This window comes from Dermacentor andersoni, chromosome 2, assembly GCF_023375885.2.
Source record: "Dermacentor andersoni chromosome 2, qqDerAnde1_hic_scaffold, whole genome shotgun sequence".
Lineage (NCBI taxonomy): Eukaryota > Metazoa > Arthropoda > Arachnida > Ixodida > Ixodidae > Dermacentor > Dermacentor andersoni.
This window is the reverse complement of record NC_092815.1, coordinates 237,220,282-237,235,397: the sequence shown is the minus strand read 5'-3', so window position 1 is coordinate 237,235,397 and position 15,116 is coordinate 237,220,282. Positions and strand designations below refer to the sequence as shown.

Sequence of the window (15,116 nt, the reverse complement as noted above, 5' to 3'; positions counted from 1 at the left end):
CTGCCAGCGCACGTTTCGTGGGCATCTCGCCACACCAAAGCCTATGGGCGCGTGCGCGCACAACAGCTCGCTGATATCTCTCCGCGTCTATAGTCCCAACTTTCCTTTCACATCTTTAATTTCTTTACTGCGCATGCACGGTTGCACACATTCTTGACGGAGTAAAAAATCTAACTGGCACTGCAACTGCTTTTCTTCTTTCATTTGGCGGTGTTTTATACAAGATGCTCTTTCAATCGCTTTCATTTTTACTTTTTCTTTAAAAGACTCCCATGTATGAATTAAACTGCCCATGTTACACTCGAATACTTCTTCTAATTCAGTTTTAACGTTCTCTACAAAAATGTCATCATGGAGTAGCTTGTCGTTCAATTTCCATAGGTCCCAGCTAAACCTCTGCTTTTCTTTCTTATTGATGGTGAACATGACTAGGCTATGGTGGCTGAAATAAACGTGCTTGACACTGTAATCTCGGCACAAGGGAAGTAACGCAGTAGACACGTAGGCTCTGTCAAGTCTCGCCTGACTGCTAAGCTGGTAATGTGTGAACTGCGAGCCCTGAGAAAGCACATATCCTACGTCATCCAACTCTCGCTCGCGAACCATTGCATTCAAAAATAAGGCAATATAATCCCGCTCCGGCGCTTTGCTTGCCCTATCTTTGGGAATGCAAACGCAGTTGAAATCTCCGAGAAGAATAATTGTCTTATCACATGACAGGTGCACTTCAAGGTTTTCGAAAAATATTTTGCGCTCTTGCTCCATATTTGGTACATATACACAAACAATCCGCCAATTCGCTCCAGAAAAAGAAAAATACACACAATTAATCGTCCCAAATCGTCAATATGCAAGCACTCTACTACAATACCAATGCTGTTCTTCATAAAAAGCAAACAGCCACCACCCAGACAACGCACTGACGTCCTGAGTATGTCCTCAGTACGTCCCCTTAAGGACATTGCAACGTCCTGAGTACATCCTCTACTGGTCCTTGCAAAGGCCTAGAAAGGTCCTCATGTCCGGCCTCGGCACATCCTCGGAACATCCTCAGATAGCCCACAAGGATTTTTCTAGGATGTTTTGAGGACTTCTTAGGGTGCACTGTAGGCTTCCTTGAATGCAGAATTTTTGCATTCAATAACGTCGTTTAGCTTTTAACAACATAACACTAAGGCAAGCTTATGGGCTGCACATACTGCTGCGTCCAGAAGTTGATCATAATGAATGGAATGCCTTGGTGCCTCGGCTTGCTGGGTAATATACAAGGCTAATTTACACATATTAAACAGCCAATGCTGACAGGGCATTACGTGACAAAAGTAGCACAAGCTCTTGCCATGATCAGCTAGTTTTCAACACACATGCACAGTAAGGTTTGGTGCTGCTTAATTGCCTGACGTGTGGTTGTAAATTGAATTGGCTACTTCATCTATCGCACGAAACTCAATATTGAAGGTGGCATGAGCACCTTGCCCAGATAATGTCAATTCTGCCTTTTGCATCATGGATGAAATTCTGGCTGCAAGAAAATGTAATTTTTCTGCACCAACGAAAATGAATCTACCTGGTTCTAAAAAGTATCTGTAGCAGGCAATGCATACGGGTGATAGTCATGGCACGTGCTAAAGCAAACACAAATATAACCAGTTTCCCAATGACTAGAGTTTATTATAGACTGGTGGCACCTGCCAAGGCCAGCAATAAATCTTGAGCAAATTTACTCCTCTTGAAATCTTGAATTTTCAGGCATTTAATCAGAGAAATCCGAGTTCACATCCAGTGAGCCTAGAAGAAAATGTATACTGTGATGATGAGCACTGATAATGACAATGGTTCTACAAGAATATAAATATTGCAAGTACAGCAAAGTGCAACTTCTCAAACAGGCAGCCCATGCAGCTATGTTGGGTGCCAGACAGCATCCAAATTGTCATATGGGGATCAAACCCATAAGCACGAAAACACTCGCCTTCAAATGTTAAGTATTCATGTAGGATAATAATGTTTTGAGTATTTTTCACGATAGTCTAAATACCAAACTCACTTTCAGATGTGGCAGCCTTGGCCTGCTGTTTTCGAAGTTTTTCGCCAGAGTGGCGCAGCCACACCTTTATTATACTCTCGACATCATTTCTTTTTGATGTGGGAAAATTTTGCATTACAGCCCCTGAAAGATCCACTGGAGATTACTTATACAACATTGTACATATACAACCTCAAAGCAAAACATTAACAGTATCCAGAAACAACAGGAAATTACATATTAGCCATCTTAGCTTGCCCAAGTACAACAGTACTTGGCTCAGCTGGTTTAACACTCCTCAGCTTGACATTTACGAAGTATGCATACCCATACAAGTTTGACTTTTGAAAGCGAGAAAGGAAATTATTCTACCAAGTTTCTTTTTACCGACAATATAAACATTCAGGCAGCCAATGCCTTACTTGTGATTGTGTCAGCCACTTGCAGTGCAGAAAAACTTTTCTTTCCTTTTTTGCCAAGCCAACTGTACTGCACTGCCACTTTTTGGCTTAGCAAAATTCCTAAAATGCGCCGTGTTGCGGGTCCTATGCTGCTGCCTCCAAGACCATGAAATTGCTGCACCTGTAAAACATGGGTAGTGACGGGGAGGGCGCTTGTTGGTGAATCATCAGGAATACTTTTGATGTAGCGCTAAATGTAACATGGACACTAGGAGGCACATAAAAGGATAACACACAGTGCTCTAGCAACAACCTATTCTCGAAACCAGACCGCTTATATACCATCAGTGGCAAGCAGACATAGATCACGTGGAAGCACTGAGACATGCACTATGAAAGTCGTACTGTCGAACCATATTCACGACCCACGATAATCTACCAGAACAAATTGTCACCGCTTATGCAGGAAGTCTAACTCCTTGCGAAACAACACTATTGATGGCTTGCTAATGCAAAATTCACTAAGTGCGTCGATATGCTCGGCCTCAGCAATCTGGCCAACAATAATCGTGTTTTCGCCATCATTGTTGCTCCATATAAAGAGGTCACCTTATTGATTGTTGAGGCAGAGCATATCGACATACTTGGTGAATTTTGAATTAACAAGCCATCAATAGCGTTATTTCCCAAGGAGTTAGCTTTCCTGCATAAGCAATGACAATTTCGATGGTGTGATTTTCATAGTGCATGTCTCAGTGCTTCCACGTGATCTATGTCTGCTTGAGGCTGATGGTATAGAAGCAGTCTGGTTTTGAGAATAATCACTGTTGCTTGTAGCGCAGTGTGTTGTCCTTTTTATGTGCCTCCTAGTGTCAGTGTTATGTTTTGCTCTGCACCACTATTCCTGTAAAACGTGCACTGGAATGTCAGTTTCATATATGCAAGTACATTTGATAGAGGAGGTAAAGAGAAGAAAAAATATCAGACCAGGCGTGTCCTTGTTCCTTCATTTGTTGATATCTCGGCATCAAATTCTTCGAATGCCTCGATGTCCTCGAATGGTTTTGGGACCACATCCTTTGCGGGCCCAACTGTCAAAGGGCCACTGCGTAGCTGTTGTGCAATGGCATCAAGTTGGCGCCCTTGGTGCTCAACCCTCATTAAAATTGTTTGCAAGATTTTGAAGACCTGGTGTTCAAAATCTACAAAGATTGAGGTAACAATAACAATGTAATAAAAATCTGCAGCTTACTGACATATTCGAAAAGAAATGTATGTAATCATTGTATTCTGCTAGCACTAGCCCATGGAGCTAGAACTTTGGTAACTAAGAAAATTGACAAAAAAGGCAATCGTGCAATTAGCAATGAAACAAAAAATTTACATGTAAATGCAGAAGGTAGGCAAATGACATTCTAGTTTAGAATAAAGGGAAGTGAAACTGGAAAGGTTGTCTCATGTATGTAATGGTAGACCAGATGAATGGTGATATATAAAGGGAAGAGTAGGCAGTTGAGGGCAGCAGAGAATTATGCAGACAGAGTGATGAGATCAAGAAATCCGCAGGCATAGGTTAGGTTTGGCAGATAAGCATACAGCCAATTTGAGATGGAAGGTAGAGGCCATCCACCTGTAGTAGACAAGGCAAGCTGACAATGAAAACTCGGATGATGCACACTCGTAGTTTCTTGTCTATTTCACATTGACAGCAAAAATCCATGCGCACAAAAGTCTTCAATTTTAGGGTGGTTGCTTGGGCTAGTTGATAATTCGTGATCAAAAATAATGTACAGCGCGAAGGACAGGGACTGCAAGAGATGACATACACAGCGCTGGCAAGGACTGCAAGAGACGACATATACAGCGCTGTGTATGTCGTCTCTCGCAGTCCTTGTCCTTCGCGCTGTACGTTATTTTTGATCTTAAAACTTTGTCCAGGGTGTCACACTCAACCGTGATTTTGGATGCTAACCATTATGTTAAAAAAAGCCCAAGGAATCCAGGCATGCATTATGCACAGGCAGAATACGTAGCACTAGAAAGCATCTCAAATTAGAACACCAGTCTAATAGAATGTAGTTTTTTGCTTACCAGATGGCCCATTTATGGTTGAAACCGACCTGCTTGTGGGCCTTGAGGTAGGTGCTGCAAGTTATTTAGCCATTGAGAGTAAATTTCCCGCACAAGGTTCTTTGCCAATGAAATGTCCATCAATAGCAAAACAAGGTTTTCTAGTTCACAAGTTTGCAGTTGCATAGCATGCGAACGTCGAGGTTGCATTATGAATGTAATCACATTTTGCAAGCTCATTCAGCAGTATTGCCTAATTAAATTGCAACAGAATCTACTCTGTGCTGTACCAGAAAGCAATACTGCAATAGTCATGCAATAGTCATGCCCTGTTGTATGACAGAGCATGGCCAAACTTAGCATTCAAATTATCACTTAGTATCAACTAAAAGTAACATGCACTTACTAGACAGTACATCAGCAGTGGGAAATGAAGCCCTGCTCAGCCCATATGATCCTGCAAGTTATGGCAAGATAAGTAACAGCAGTGCAATCAATATACTTAGTCTTACCTGATCGTGAGAAGTCATTTCTTGGCTGAGAGGCAGCTGTAAGAGGCGAGCGGGCATGGGTGCTAGTTTTCTGGCGTCTCTCCAACCCTATTTGCAAAGACAAGTGTCGATGCAACAAAGGGAATAAATTGGCATGCCATGGTACTAGAACATGATGCACTGAACCTACCTAAATGTTCATGCTCAAATGGCTGGCTCCTACAGTCGTAATGGCCTTCAAAAAAAAACAGCACAAATATAGTATTGGAGCTGATTTCGATAGCCATGCAAACCTTACCTGAGCTTGGTGTCGCCGTTCGATTAACACACGGCCACAAGCCTGGCAAGTCACTCTGAGCGTTGTCTGCAATGTCACCAAAATAGAAGCAATACACTGCAGTTTCGAATAAAATTATCACATTGACAAAATGTGTGCATTTTAGAACAGTCTGCAAATTCAAATCTACCTTCTCCACATGGCGTTGAGATGCAACTTAAACTGCTGTTTTCTGCAATGTAACGTGCATTTAGCGTTGGACTCATAATGAGCAATTTTGCAAACTCAATATAAATGGCTCAGTCAGCTACACCCCACTGCTTGTAGCAAAGAAAACCTGCCATTAAATGTGAGAACATGTAGTGAGAGTATGTAGGTTGTATTCGTTTACTCAAAGTGTTGAAATATGTACACAGACAGTGAGCATACGGTAGCATAAGTAGCAACTTTCGGGTGACCACTCAGACTACACCGAATCCATGCAGCCATCATATTAAATTTTTGTGCAGCTGGCCCCTTGTGAAAGGATGCTTGTGGGTTTTTGAGTAAATGAAAATTCTGAGATATCCAACAAAGATTTAAAGATTTGCCCCATTGGCACCTGCATGATACATAACTTGTTTTGCTTTGTGGTGATTTTTGATTTTGTCAGTTAAATCAGCAACACAATATGTATTAGTCGATGATGGACAAAGACTGTAAAAATAATTATACAGAATATGCAAGGTTAAACTTTGTTCAGCCACTTTAAGACAAACTAGAGGTCTTACCATCACATTCAGGACGCCGTGGAAAGCTCCGCTGCAGTGGCTCCCTTGCAGAACACTCAGGACTACCATGCATTCTTTCTGCACAAGAACACAAGGCATCACTTCAGCTGGGTCCAATTGCTTGTAATTCTTAATTTAATTTTATGTCATTCACAATTCTTAATTGTAATTGCTTGTAATTTATAACTAAATGCCAGAACATGTGGTAAAAGTTTGTAGGTTGTATTCATTTATGAAAAGTGTCAAAATGTGTAAACAACGAGAAGGGGATTAACTGAGGGGCCCCGATAATCCCGAGAAGCCTACAAACAAAGACACCAAGGAAAACATGGGGGAAATTACTTGTAGTTACTAATGGAATTAAAGAAATCATTAATTAACAGAAATGAAGGTGGATGAAAAAACAACTTGCCACAGGTGGGGAACGATCCCACGTCTTCGGATTATGGGTGCGACGCTCTAACCAATGGAGTTACCGCAGTGCCGTTTCCCCATCCACTTTCTTGGGTATTTACCTTGGGAGTGTTAGCTAGCGCCGCCCCTAACAAACCTTGTCAGCGGATGTGGAACATCCTTTCTGCTGCAGGCGTCACGAGTACGTGATCTTTTTGGGTGAAGGCAACTGGTCAATAAACCCCCACATGCTACCTGAAGGCACCAATCTTGCCAGATTCGAGACCCTCAAGTGGTCAATAAACCCATGCATGCTACCTGAAAGTATCGATGTTGCCGGATTCCAGACCCTTGTTGAGGGTCTCGAATCTGGCAACATCGATGCCTTCAGGTGGCATGGAGTGTCTCGAATCTGGCAACATTGATGCCTTCAGGAAGCACGCGTGGGTTTATTGACCAGTTGCCTTCAACCAAAAAAATCACGTACTCGTGACGCCTGCGGCAGAAAGGATGTTCCAATCAGCCGCTGAGGTTGGCGAGTGGTAGCACTTGCTAACACTCCCAAGGTTACTTGTAGTAAAACAAATACCCAAGAAAGTGGATGGGGAAATGGCACCGCGGTAGCTCAATTGGCTAGAGCATCGCATGCGTAACACGAAGACGGATCATTCCCCACCTGTGGCAAGTTGTTTTTTCATCCACCTTCATTGCCATTAATTTATCATTTCTTTAATTCAATTAGTGCATACAAATAATTTCCCTATCCCTATGTTGTCCTTGGAGTCTTTGTTTGTTGGCTTCTCAAAATATGTAAGCAGACACATTCTCATTTATGTTGTACCAAGATAATTTTTCTATTAATAACGAATGTGACACAACATGAAATGCTTTTCAGATGTCAAGAAATATACAGTCAACAGAATGTCCTATATCCCGTGCACTCGTTAAGTGATGAACGAATTCTGTAATCTGGGTGACACACGAGTAACCGCTGCGAAAACCATGCTGATGGGTATTTAACAATGAGCATGCACTAAGATGACTCATATTAGTATAAAACTTCTGCTCAAAAACTTTACATGTCACACTGGTCAAAGACACTGGTCAATAATTTGAAACAATATTTAAAAGTCCTGATTTAAGATAGGCACAACGTTTGCAAGTTTTCATTCATCAGGTAAAAATCAGTCTTATAATGACTTGGTGAAGAAAATCTGCAGCTACTTTGACAAAGAAAAAGCACAAGAAAAGAGCAGGATCGTGGGTAAACTGTCTGGTGTAGTAGCACTGTTTTCTTTCAAGCATTCCTAAGAATGACACGATTCCTCGCTCTTCAAATAGAACAGCTGCCATGGGTTTGGTACTGATAAAGTCAGGGCAATAGTCGGCCGGGCAAATGTTGCTTTCAGCAGTAGAAAATACCAAGCTGAAAAGCGCCTTAAGGCACTTCACTTTCTCCAGACTATAGTGAACAATAATTCCGTCATGATGAAGTGGTGGGACGGACAACCCACCCTTCCTATTTTTTAAAATATATACTGCCAAAATCCTTTAGGGTGACCAAAGGACTAGAAGTAGGCAAATTTAACTTTTTGAACCAAGCTATTCATATCTTTTGTAATCTTTCTGAACTGATTCTTGCAATTATTTTCTTTTTAGGCATGCATATAGATGTCTCTCTTCAACGCATCTGCGCACCTCTTTTGTAAACCATGGCTTGCTTTTGGTGCGATGTTTCGTCAACACCCATGACAGCACGTATCGTTCAAGCAGATCAAAAAGGTTATCTTTCAGTGTGCTGAAACACAAGCTAACCCAACACAAGCTAGTGGTCTTACCATTATATGCAGAGCACTGTGGAACGTTCCACGAGTGCAGTGACTCCTTTCCAGACCGCTTTGCAGTACCATGCATTCTTTCTGCACAAGAACATAAGGTATAACTTGGAAAGAATTCTGCTCGTTGCAATCATAACAGCGGTACTTGTTAATAGTATAAAAACATATTGCAATACTAATGTTTCAGGTTCAATATTTAGACCCGTTAAGTGCACAGACAGCTACATAAACGTTAATGGGCTTGACATCCCTGCAGCCAGCGATGTTAAAATTTGCTACGTGCTGTGATACAAGCTCTCTGTGATGACAATTGTGAATGCAAATGTTACATAATAACAAATACGAACATGCAGCAAATGAGCAAATGGCATGCCACAACTCTTTCAAGCAACAAGTAAAACCGAAATGTGGTTCGATGGCCTGCACATCAAATATTGCACCTGCATAGCAAAACAAGTGATGCAAAAATTACCAGATTTAGTTGCAATTATCAAAAATTGTGGCAATGCAATCAGCAGCTTCTTTTGAGTTAAACAATGAGATGTTTAAACTACATTATAAAATTGACAACTTCATTTATGCACCATAAATGCATGCAAGAAACCATACCATTATATGCCGAGTGCTGTGAAACAGTCGAAATACTTGACGGTTCCATCCTTGCAGATCTTTCTGCAATACCATGTGTTGCTCCTGCATGAGAACATGACAAAATTGCCTGAGCACTCTAGGTGTAACAGTTGATTAGAGAAAGGGAGGGGGGGGGGGCAACACGTGCCCAGTGTGCCACTCCCTGGCTATACGTCCACTGGCAATATAGAGCACCGCTGATGACTGTCATGCATAGCAGACTAGTAAACAGTATTTCACAAATCTAGTAACCCTCCAATATGAAGACCATGACATCTTTGTCACCTCTTTACAGATAGCTGAAAAAAATGCATACTTTTCTGCATAGACTGTGGTGGCTGCGGGAGTGGCATCTCGTCTTCGTCACTGTAGAGCCTTCTTTTCTTTTTCCTTTTTCCTCTGCCACGTTCACTTGCACTTGCGATGTCTGAGTTGTCTTCAGCTTTTCTGAGGGCCCGTACAGCATCATGGTAATTGGCTGAAATTGGCAATATTATTCCGCACTGGCTTTAAAAATACAGGACATCACTGGAACTTTAAATGTATTCAAACTGCATATGTATTCAAAAAGGTTACTTGCCACAAGCAGCAGTTACCTTTTTGTTCATTTTCATGTCCCTTTACTGCATTATTTCTACACCTCAATTAAATATAATTTCACCTATGCCCTCTCTGGCTTAACTGATTTTTCATATGAGTAGGAAATTATGGCAAAAATGAAAGACAAGTATGGCATAAGTATAAATAAATGGGCAGCATTAATTTGCAAATTTCATTTGAATGCGGGCAAGAATTAAAATACAAGCACCGTTTGAAACAAGATCACATCAGTTAAAGCCTCATCTAACTAAGCAGTTCATTGTGGTCCCACATTGTCAATAATCTGCTTTGACCTATAAAAGCAATTTACCCCAACATCTCCATATTGGTACCCATGGAATACGGGAGATAGTGACGGCATTCCTTGCGCTGTAAGCAACATAGTGTAGTGCTGTATGGAACTACCATGCTGAACTATTATTGCAATGATCAACTATGGCCTACTTTGCTTGTGCAAAGTGGCAGAAGTAACATTTTCTATGTGAATAAAGATGCTCCTATTCTTTTGATAAGAACATTCAGCAACAGAAGTGTTTAGTCAGCTATGGTTAAACGCAGTACAACCACATGCCCCAACCAGTGTGGGCACTCACTTGTGCAGTTGTCCACAAAAAAGCCCTACAACCTAAAACTATTCCACTATGTTTTTATTCCAAATTGGTCATTAGCCGTCTGATAGGTCAGAATGTTTCGAGTCCAGCCCATATGAGTGGGTGCCACACCAATATGGGCAGATCCCAAGCCATTTTGACCTATCACAGAGGGCTAATGGCCAATTTGGAATAAAAACAGATTGGAATAGTTTTAAGTTATAGCTGCAATAGTTTGTTTTAAGACTTTCTATTAAAATTATCTGAACAAGTATGTACAAGACGCTTAAATAACAGCATGTTCTCCCTGAAGACATAGTGGCCGACATTTAATTTGCAAGCTCAACATTCACCTTTCACTCGCTTGATCTGAAGCTTTGGTATGACCTATAGGTTCTATCATAAACAGGTGGGGCTTCAGAACAGAATTCAACATAGTGCAAGCTGCATGCAGAATTAGTTAATTTACATGTTTAATAAAGCACACAAGTCTACCTGTTCGAAGAGTACACAATCATTGCAATACGGCTGCAGCCTGCATATATAAAATGGACAAAATAATAAATATTACCAAATGCCTCAACCACTTCACAAGGCAGATTCCTCCAGTCATTTCCAGGCATGGCCCCAGCTTTTAACAAGCTTTTTATGTATTTTGTTTGTGGAGGCCACATACAGCCGTTGCCATCGATCCAGTTTTTATGTATAATGGCAACAGCATCATCTTCTTCAGGAAATTTCACTACTATGTAGAGGCCACCTTGCAAAAAAAGAAAGAAACCTAGTTTATTTCCAAAAGCATTACACTAATGAGGACAAATGAAATTGCAACATCTGTACAGCAACATGACAACTATTGCGGAACAACAGCATGCAAAAGTGGAAAAATAATATTTTCTTTCTTGAACAACACTCTCAGACATTTCTGAAGTATACTCTGAACTGGCCAGGACCGCAAGCCAGAAAGCTGAGATGCAATGCAAATCCCAAGCATTCTTGATTGACAAGGTTTTGTATACAAGTCTCTTCATTGGAGGAACTCTCTTCCTATCACAAAGGGTGTGCCTGACTTGTCATGCACAAAGTTCTCCACAATAATAATTGTTCCATTATTTAGTGTGCAGCAGCTGTTCTTCTTACCAGCTACCAGTACAACATTGCCAGGTAATGTGGCCTTTTTAAACTGTGTGCCTTGGAATGGCAGAATCAATGGACCGCAGTTATGCTCTACAGAAAATAGACCTTCTGATGGTACCAAATTCCTTTTTGGAACATTTCTTTGCTCTGACAATCTATTGCAGAGCTGCTCAAGGGGATGTTCAGGTTTTCGTATCATTCTCTTGATGTTTGACATGTAGTTTTCAAATGGAAATGCACTCCAAGCATCCAGGGAACCTAGGTGCAACACATCAGATGCAATGTGGCTTAAGCCATGCACATTGTGCGACACTTGCTCTTGTCCATAAATGTTGATGAAGTTTCGAAGAAAAATGTTTAACAAGTCACCTGCATAACTAACCTCACTTGCAGTTGAATTAGGTGAGGCTAGTATTGTAATGGCCACATGCACTGTAAGAAAATTCTCATACATGTGGGAAGGGATTGTAGAAGACAACACTAAAGGCCCTCCGTATAGTAAGAAGAAGCGAAGTTCAGTTGCCTTCCAGCGATCTAGCTCCACCAGACTTCGCGGCTTCCTATTAAAATCAGAAGGAATGAACTTTGCAAGTTTAATGTTCCTCTCAGAGATTTCACTTCGAACTTTAGAGCCAAGTCTCACTTCTTTCGGCCCGCGAACCCACAGAACAAGGAGTTTTTGCATGACACCTAAGCAGACAAGGTGCATGTAGTCCAAAGGCACATCCTTTACCATATCTATTGGGAGTTCCCCCAAAATACTGCGGCCTGTGTGGTGTTGCTCCTGACTCTGGTTGCGAAAACTGCTATCAGTACGGAGGGTGTTAGCAAAAGTCGGGAAACAAACTCTTCCTGCTCTATACATTCCCTTGACGGTGCATTTTGTGCAGCTGAAATATCCTGTGTGGCTCCTGATATAAAGGACAAAGGCTTTAGCAGGTGCGTCACAAATTATACTATGCAGCTTCACAGGAACTGATGCATCATGAACAGAAAGGCCTTCCGCCAGCAGTTCTTTGGCTTCCTCAACAAAGCACTGCAAGAACTCATTTGCATCTTGCGGTTTGGTTTTGCCGAAAAAAACACTGACAACAAATGGTTCTCGATCTTCAAAATTCCGGATGCGGCCGAGGATGATCCAGAATTGGTCTCTCGAACTCTTGGCTAGTGGCAGACCATCAATGTTAAAGCTAAGACTAAGCTCGGCAGGCAAGTGCTCACGGCCAAGAAGTGTTTGCCGCAGTCCTGCCTCTAGGCCAAAATGGTGAAATTTCCCTCCTCCTAGCTCTTTGATGTTAAGGACCCTTTTTGGAGTTTACAGAAGAGCTCTAGCAGACGACGGTAGTGAAGAAAGGCAACTGTGGCTTCGCAGAACTGCCAATAGTGACGTGACCGCGGCCTGAGGGCAGCGCGATTCAACAGCCCATGCTTGCAACATCTGCCGTATGGTCAACACATTGCTCTCGCCACTATCAGATTCAGAGTCCTGCGTGATTTGTGCATCACTGCTTTGGAGTTGGCGTTGTTCGTGTTGCAACAAAATGGTCGAAGGCGACGAGTCCACGTCGCCATCAGATAAAGAACCGCTGACTAGGTCACTCACTAACTCAGTGTCCACTACGCCATGCTGACACACCACTTGCACATCGTCATGAACAAAACGTGCTAGCTCTGGACTCAACTCAGGAGATTGCGCAATCTCTCTATCATCCAAATTCATTTCACGATGATTCTCCACGTGACCGCAGTCATCCGCGCCGGACACGAAAGACAGCGCCTGTGTGGGCTCCGTTGCATGTGAGGCGCTGCACGCCGGCGCTGCGAAGTCGTTGTGAACGTCTCTTAGGAAATGAACACACGCATCAACGCGCCGTTTTCGCTCCCGGCGAAACTGTCGTTCACTACTTTCCTTCATCACGAGCACAACAAACAACACCACGGTTTTCAGAAGGCTGGACAGCACTCACCGGCATTCACATCTGGCTCGAGGTCATTTTTTGCTGTCATGACTTCATCAGCGACCGCATCGCACTGCGCCATCTTTTTGATTGAGCGCCCCGCCAAAATGGGAGGCTCGGGCTTGGCTTGACTTCATGCCAGTGTTGCCAGCGGCCAAAAAAAAAACGCGGGGGCGGCGATATTGAGCAAAATGTCATTCTTTACAACGCCTATTTTTTTGCCAAGCAGTCCGTAAGGGAGACGGCTAAGGAAAAATATAGCTCATTTACCAAAATTGCATCGACGACTTATTTATGCCGATGTTCGTTCAGTTCAGGCAAAACGTCTAATTAGGTTATCATCGTAACTTCATAGACTTTTATACATAACCAGCTATTTTTAATTGTATTTCGTAATAAATCAACACTTAAACGGCATTTATTTCACAACTAGCAGCTTTCCAAGGGATTAACAGATTTGTTATCCTGAACACGTCCTTTTGAGCACAATTCTAGGATAATCCTGCAACTGTTATTCTCAGGACATCTTCAGAACGACGCAGAACGGAAGAGGGCGCCTCTACCTTTTCATGACGTCCCCAGGATATCCTCAGAACGACACAGAACGGACGAGGACGTTTGTACCTTTTGAGGACGTACTCAGGACGTCGAGTGTTGTCTGGGCAGATGTACCATGCGAATGGCTGACACATACATTGTATAGGGAGCGGAAAGGCGACAGCATGCGGTCTGTCTGCTCTTGGGACTCGACTTTCGTTTCGTGCACGGCAGCAATATCAACGTCATTCTCAAGCAACAAACGCCGCAACTGATACTGTCGCCTCCTAGACCCAAGTCCTCTAATGTTGAGCGTTGCTACGCATAAGGCTTTTTCTCATTTAAAGGGCATGTTATCGCAATGAGTAGGCCTACCATATGGTTTTTACTTCAAGTGGATGCTCGCCAGAAAACAAGGAAATTGCACAACTTACGGGCGTCTCGGCTTTTTTTCATGTTTTTACGTCTCGGCTCCCGCACAACACTTTCACATATTACTGTCTATCCAAAAATCACGACAGTCTCACCTACCCAGGCGATGAAGACGGGAGAGGCGGCTTGGCCTCTGCCCGTGGGTCGACCAGAATTTTCGGCCGCGGTTTGAAAGACGGATGCCTAATCCCCGTTGTCTTCGTCGGTGGTTCTCCAGCCTCGACGCCATCGGAAGTACTTTTCTCGTCTCTACTTTCGTCCCAAGGGCGCTTGCCGGCCAGGCCGCCGACTGTGCTCTCGCTGTCGTCCATGTTGTCCTGTCCAGCTGTAAACTCTGTTTCCTTGGCAGAAGTTTCATACGATTCTGGCCTCTCTGAGGCCGTTGCATTCCCAGGTTGTAGCTCCGACGGCTGTTCTGCGGGCTCTTGCCCTGTTGTCGCGTTCGGCCCTTTTATTGTGGCCGGGTCTGGCGTCGCCAGCACTCTGTCGGACCCTCTGTCGCCCGGACTTGCTGCGTCTTCAGCGTCAGCCTCGTCCATGAGTACCTCGGACGCGTCGCCCCCCTCCACGGGCCCGGTGACGCTGGCATAGGAAAGCGTGCAGTCGCGCTCCTCATGACCGAACCTCCGGCAGCCACCACAACGCGGCACTCGGCCGTCACGACGAATGTGCCCTTTTCCTCGGCAGCGTAGACAAATGGGCGCTCTTCCCGGCACAACAACAAGGGCTTGCTCACCGCTTACGTTCACTTGATGAGGAAGGTTGTCAATCTTAAGGCCCACCTTCAACCTGAGCGTTACCAGACGGGTCGTTGAGCCCTTGTCGGCCACGCCGTGTACCCGCCACCGCTCCCTGCTGACTTCCGTATCGTGGCCGTACGGCGCTAACGCACGTTTCAAGTCTTCGTCGAGTACATTGTGGAGCAGCCAGTGTACCTTCATCCGCACATCTTGGTTTGCTGGATCG

General features: G+C 43.4%; 1 protein-coding gene across 5 annotated transcripts in view; it reads right to left on the bottom strand.

Moving 5' to 3' along the window:
• Positions 1 to 1,659: 1,659 nt before the first annotated feature.
• Positions 1,660 to 15,116, bottom strand: part of LOC126539910 (uncharacterized) — a 107,780-nt gene continuing 94,323 nt past the window's right edge. For 3 of the 5 annotated variants that reach the window (XM_055075702.2, XM_055075703.2, XM_050186730.3), the window contains 14 exons: positions 10,658 to 10,846; positions 9,213 to 9,374; positions 8,876 to 8,959; positions 8,267 to 8,347; positions 6,036 to 6,113; positions 5,287 to 5,352; positions 5,179 to 5,223; positions 5,010 to 5,096; positions 4,904 to 4,954; positions 4,519 to 4,572; positions 3,415 to 3,629; positions 2,449 to 2,608; positions 2,048 to 2,170; positions 1,660 to 1,788 (listed from right to left, as the gene is read on the bottom strand). In XM_055075702.2, coding sequence (XP_054931677.1) covers positions 1,754 to 1,788; positions 2,048 to 2,170; positions 2,449 to 2,608; positions 3,415 to 3,629; positions 4,519 to 4,572; positions 4,904 to 4,954; positions 5,010 to 5,096; positions 5,179 to 5,223; positions 5,287 to 5,352; positions 6,036 to 6,113; positions 8,267 to 8,347; positions 8,876 to 8,959; positions 9,213 to 9,374; positions 10,658 to 10,846 — 1,430 coding nt within the window. In that variant the 3' untranslated portion in view covers positions 1,660 to 1,753. The remainder of the gene's footprint in view (positions 1,789 to 2,047; positions 2,171 to 2,448; positions 2,609 to 3,414; positions 3,630 to 4,518; positions 4,573 to 4,903; positions 4,955 to 5,009; positions 5,097 to 5,178; positions 5,224 to 5,286; positions 5,353 to 6,035; positions 6,114 to 8,266; positions 8,348 to 8,875; positions 8,960 to 9,212; positions 9,375 to 10,657; positions 10,847 to 15,116) is intronic. The other 2 variants (XM_055075704.2, XM_055075705.2) reach the window with 2 other exon arrangements.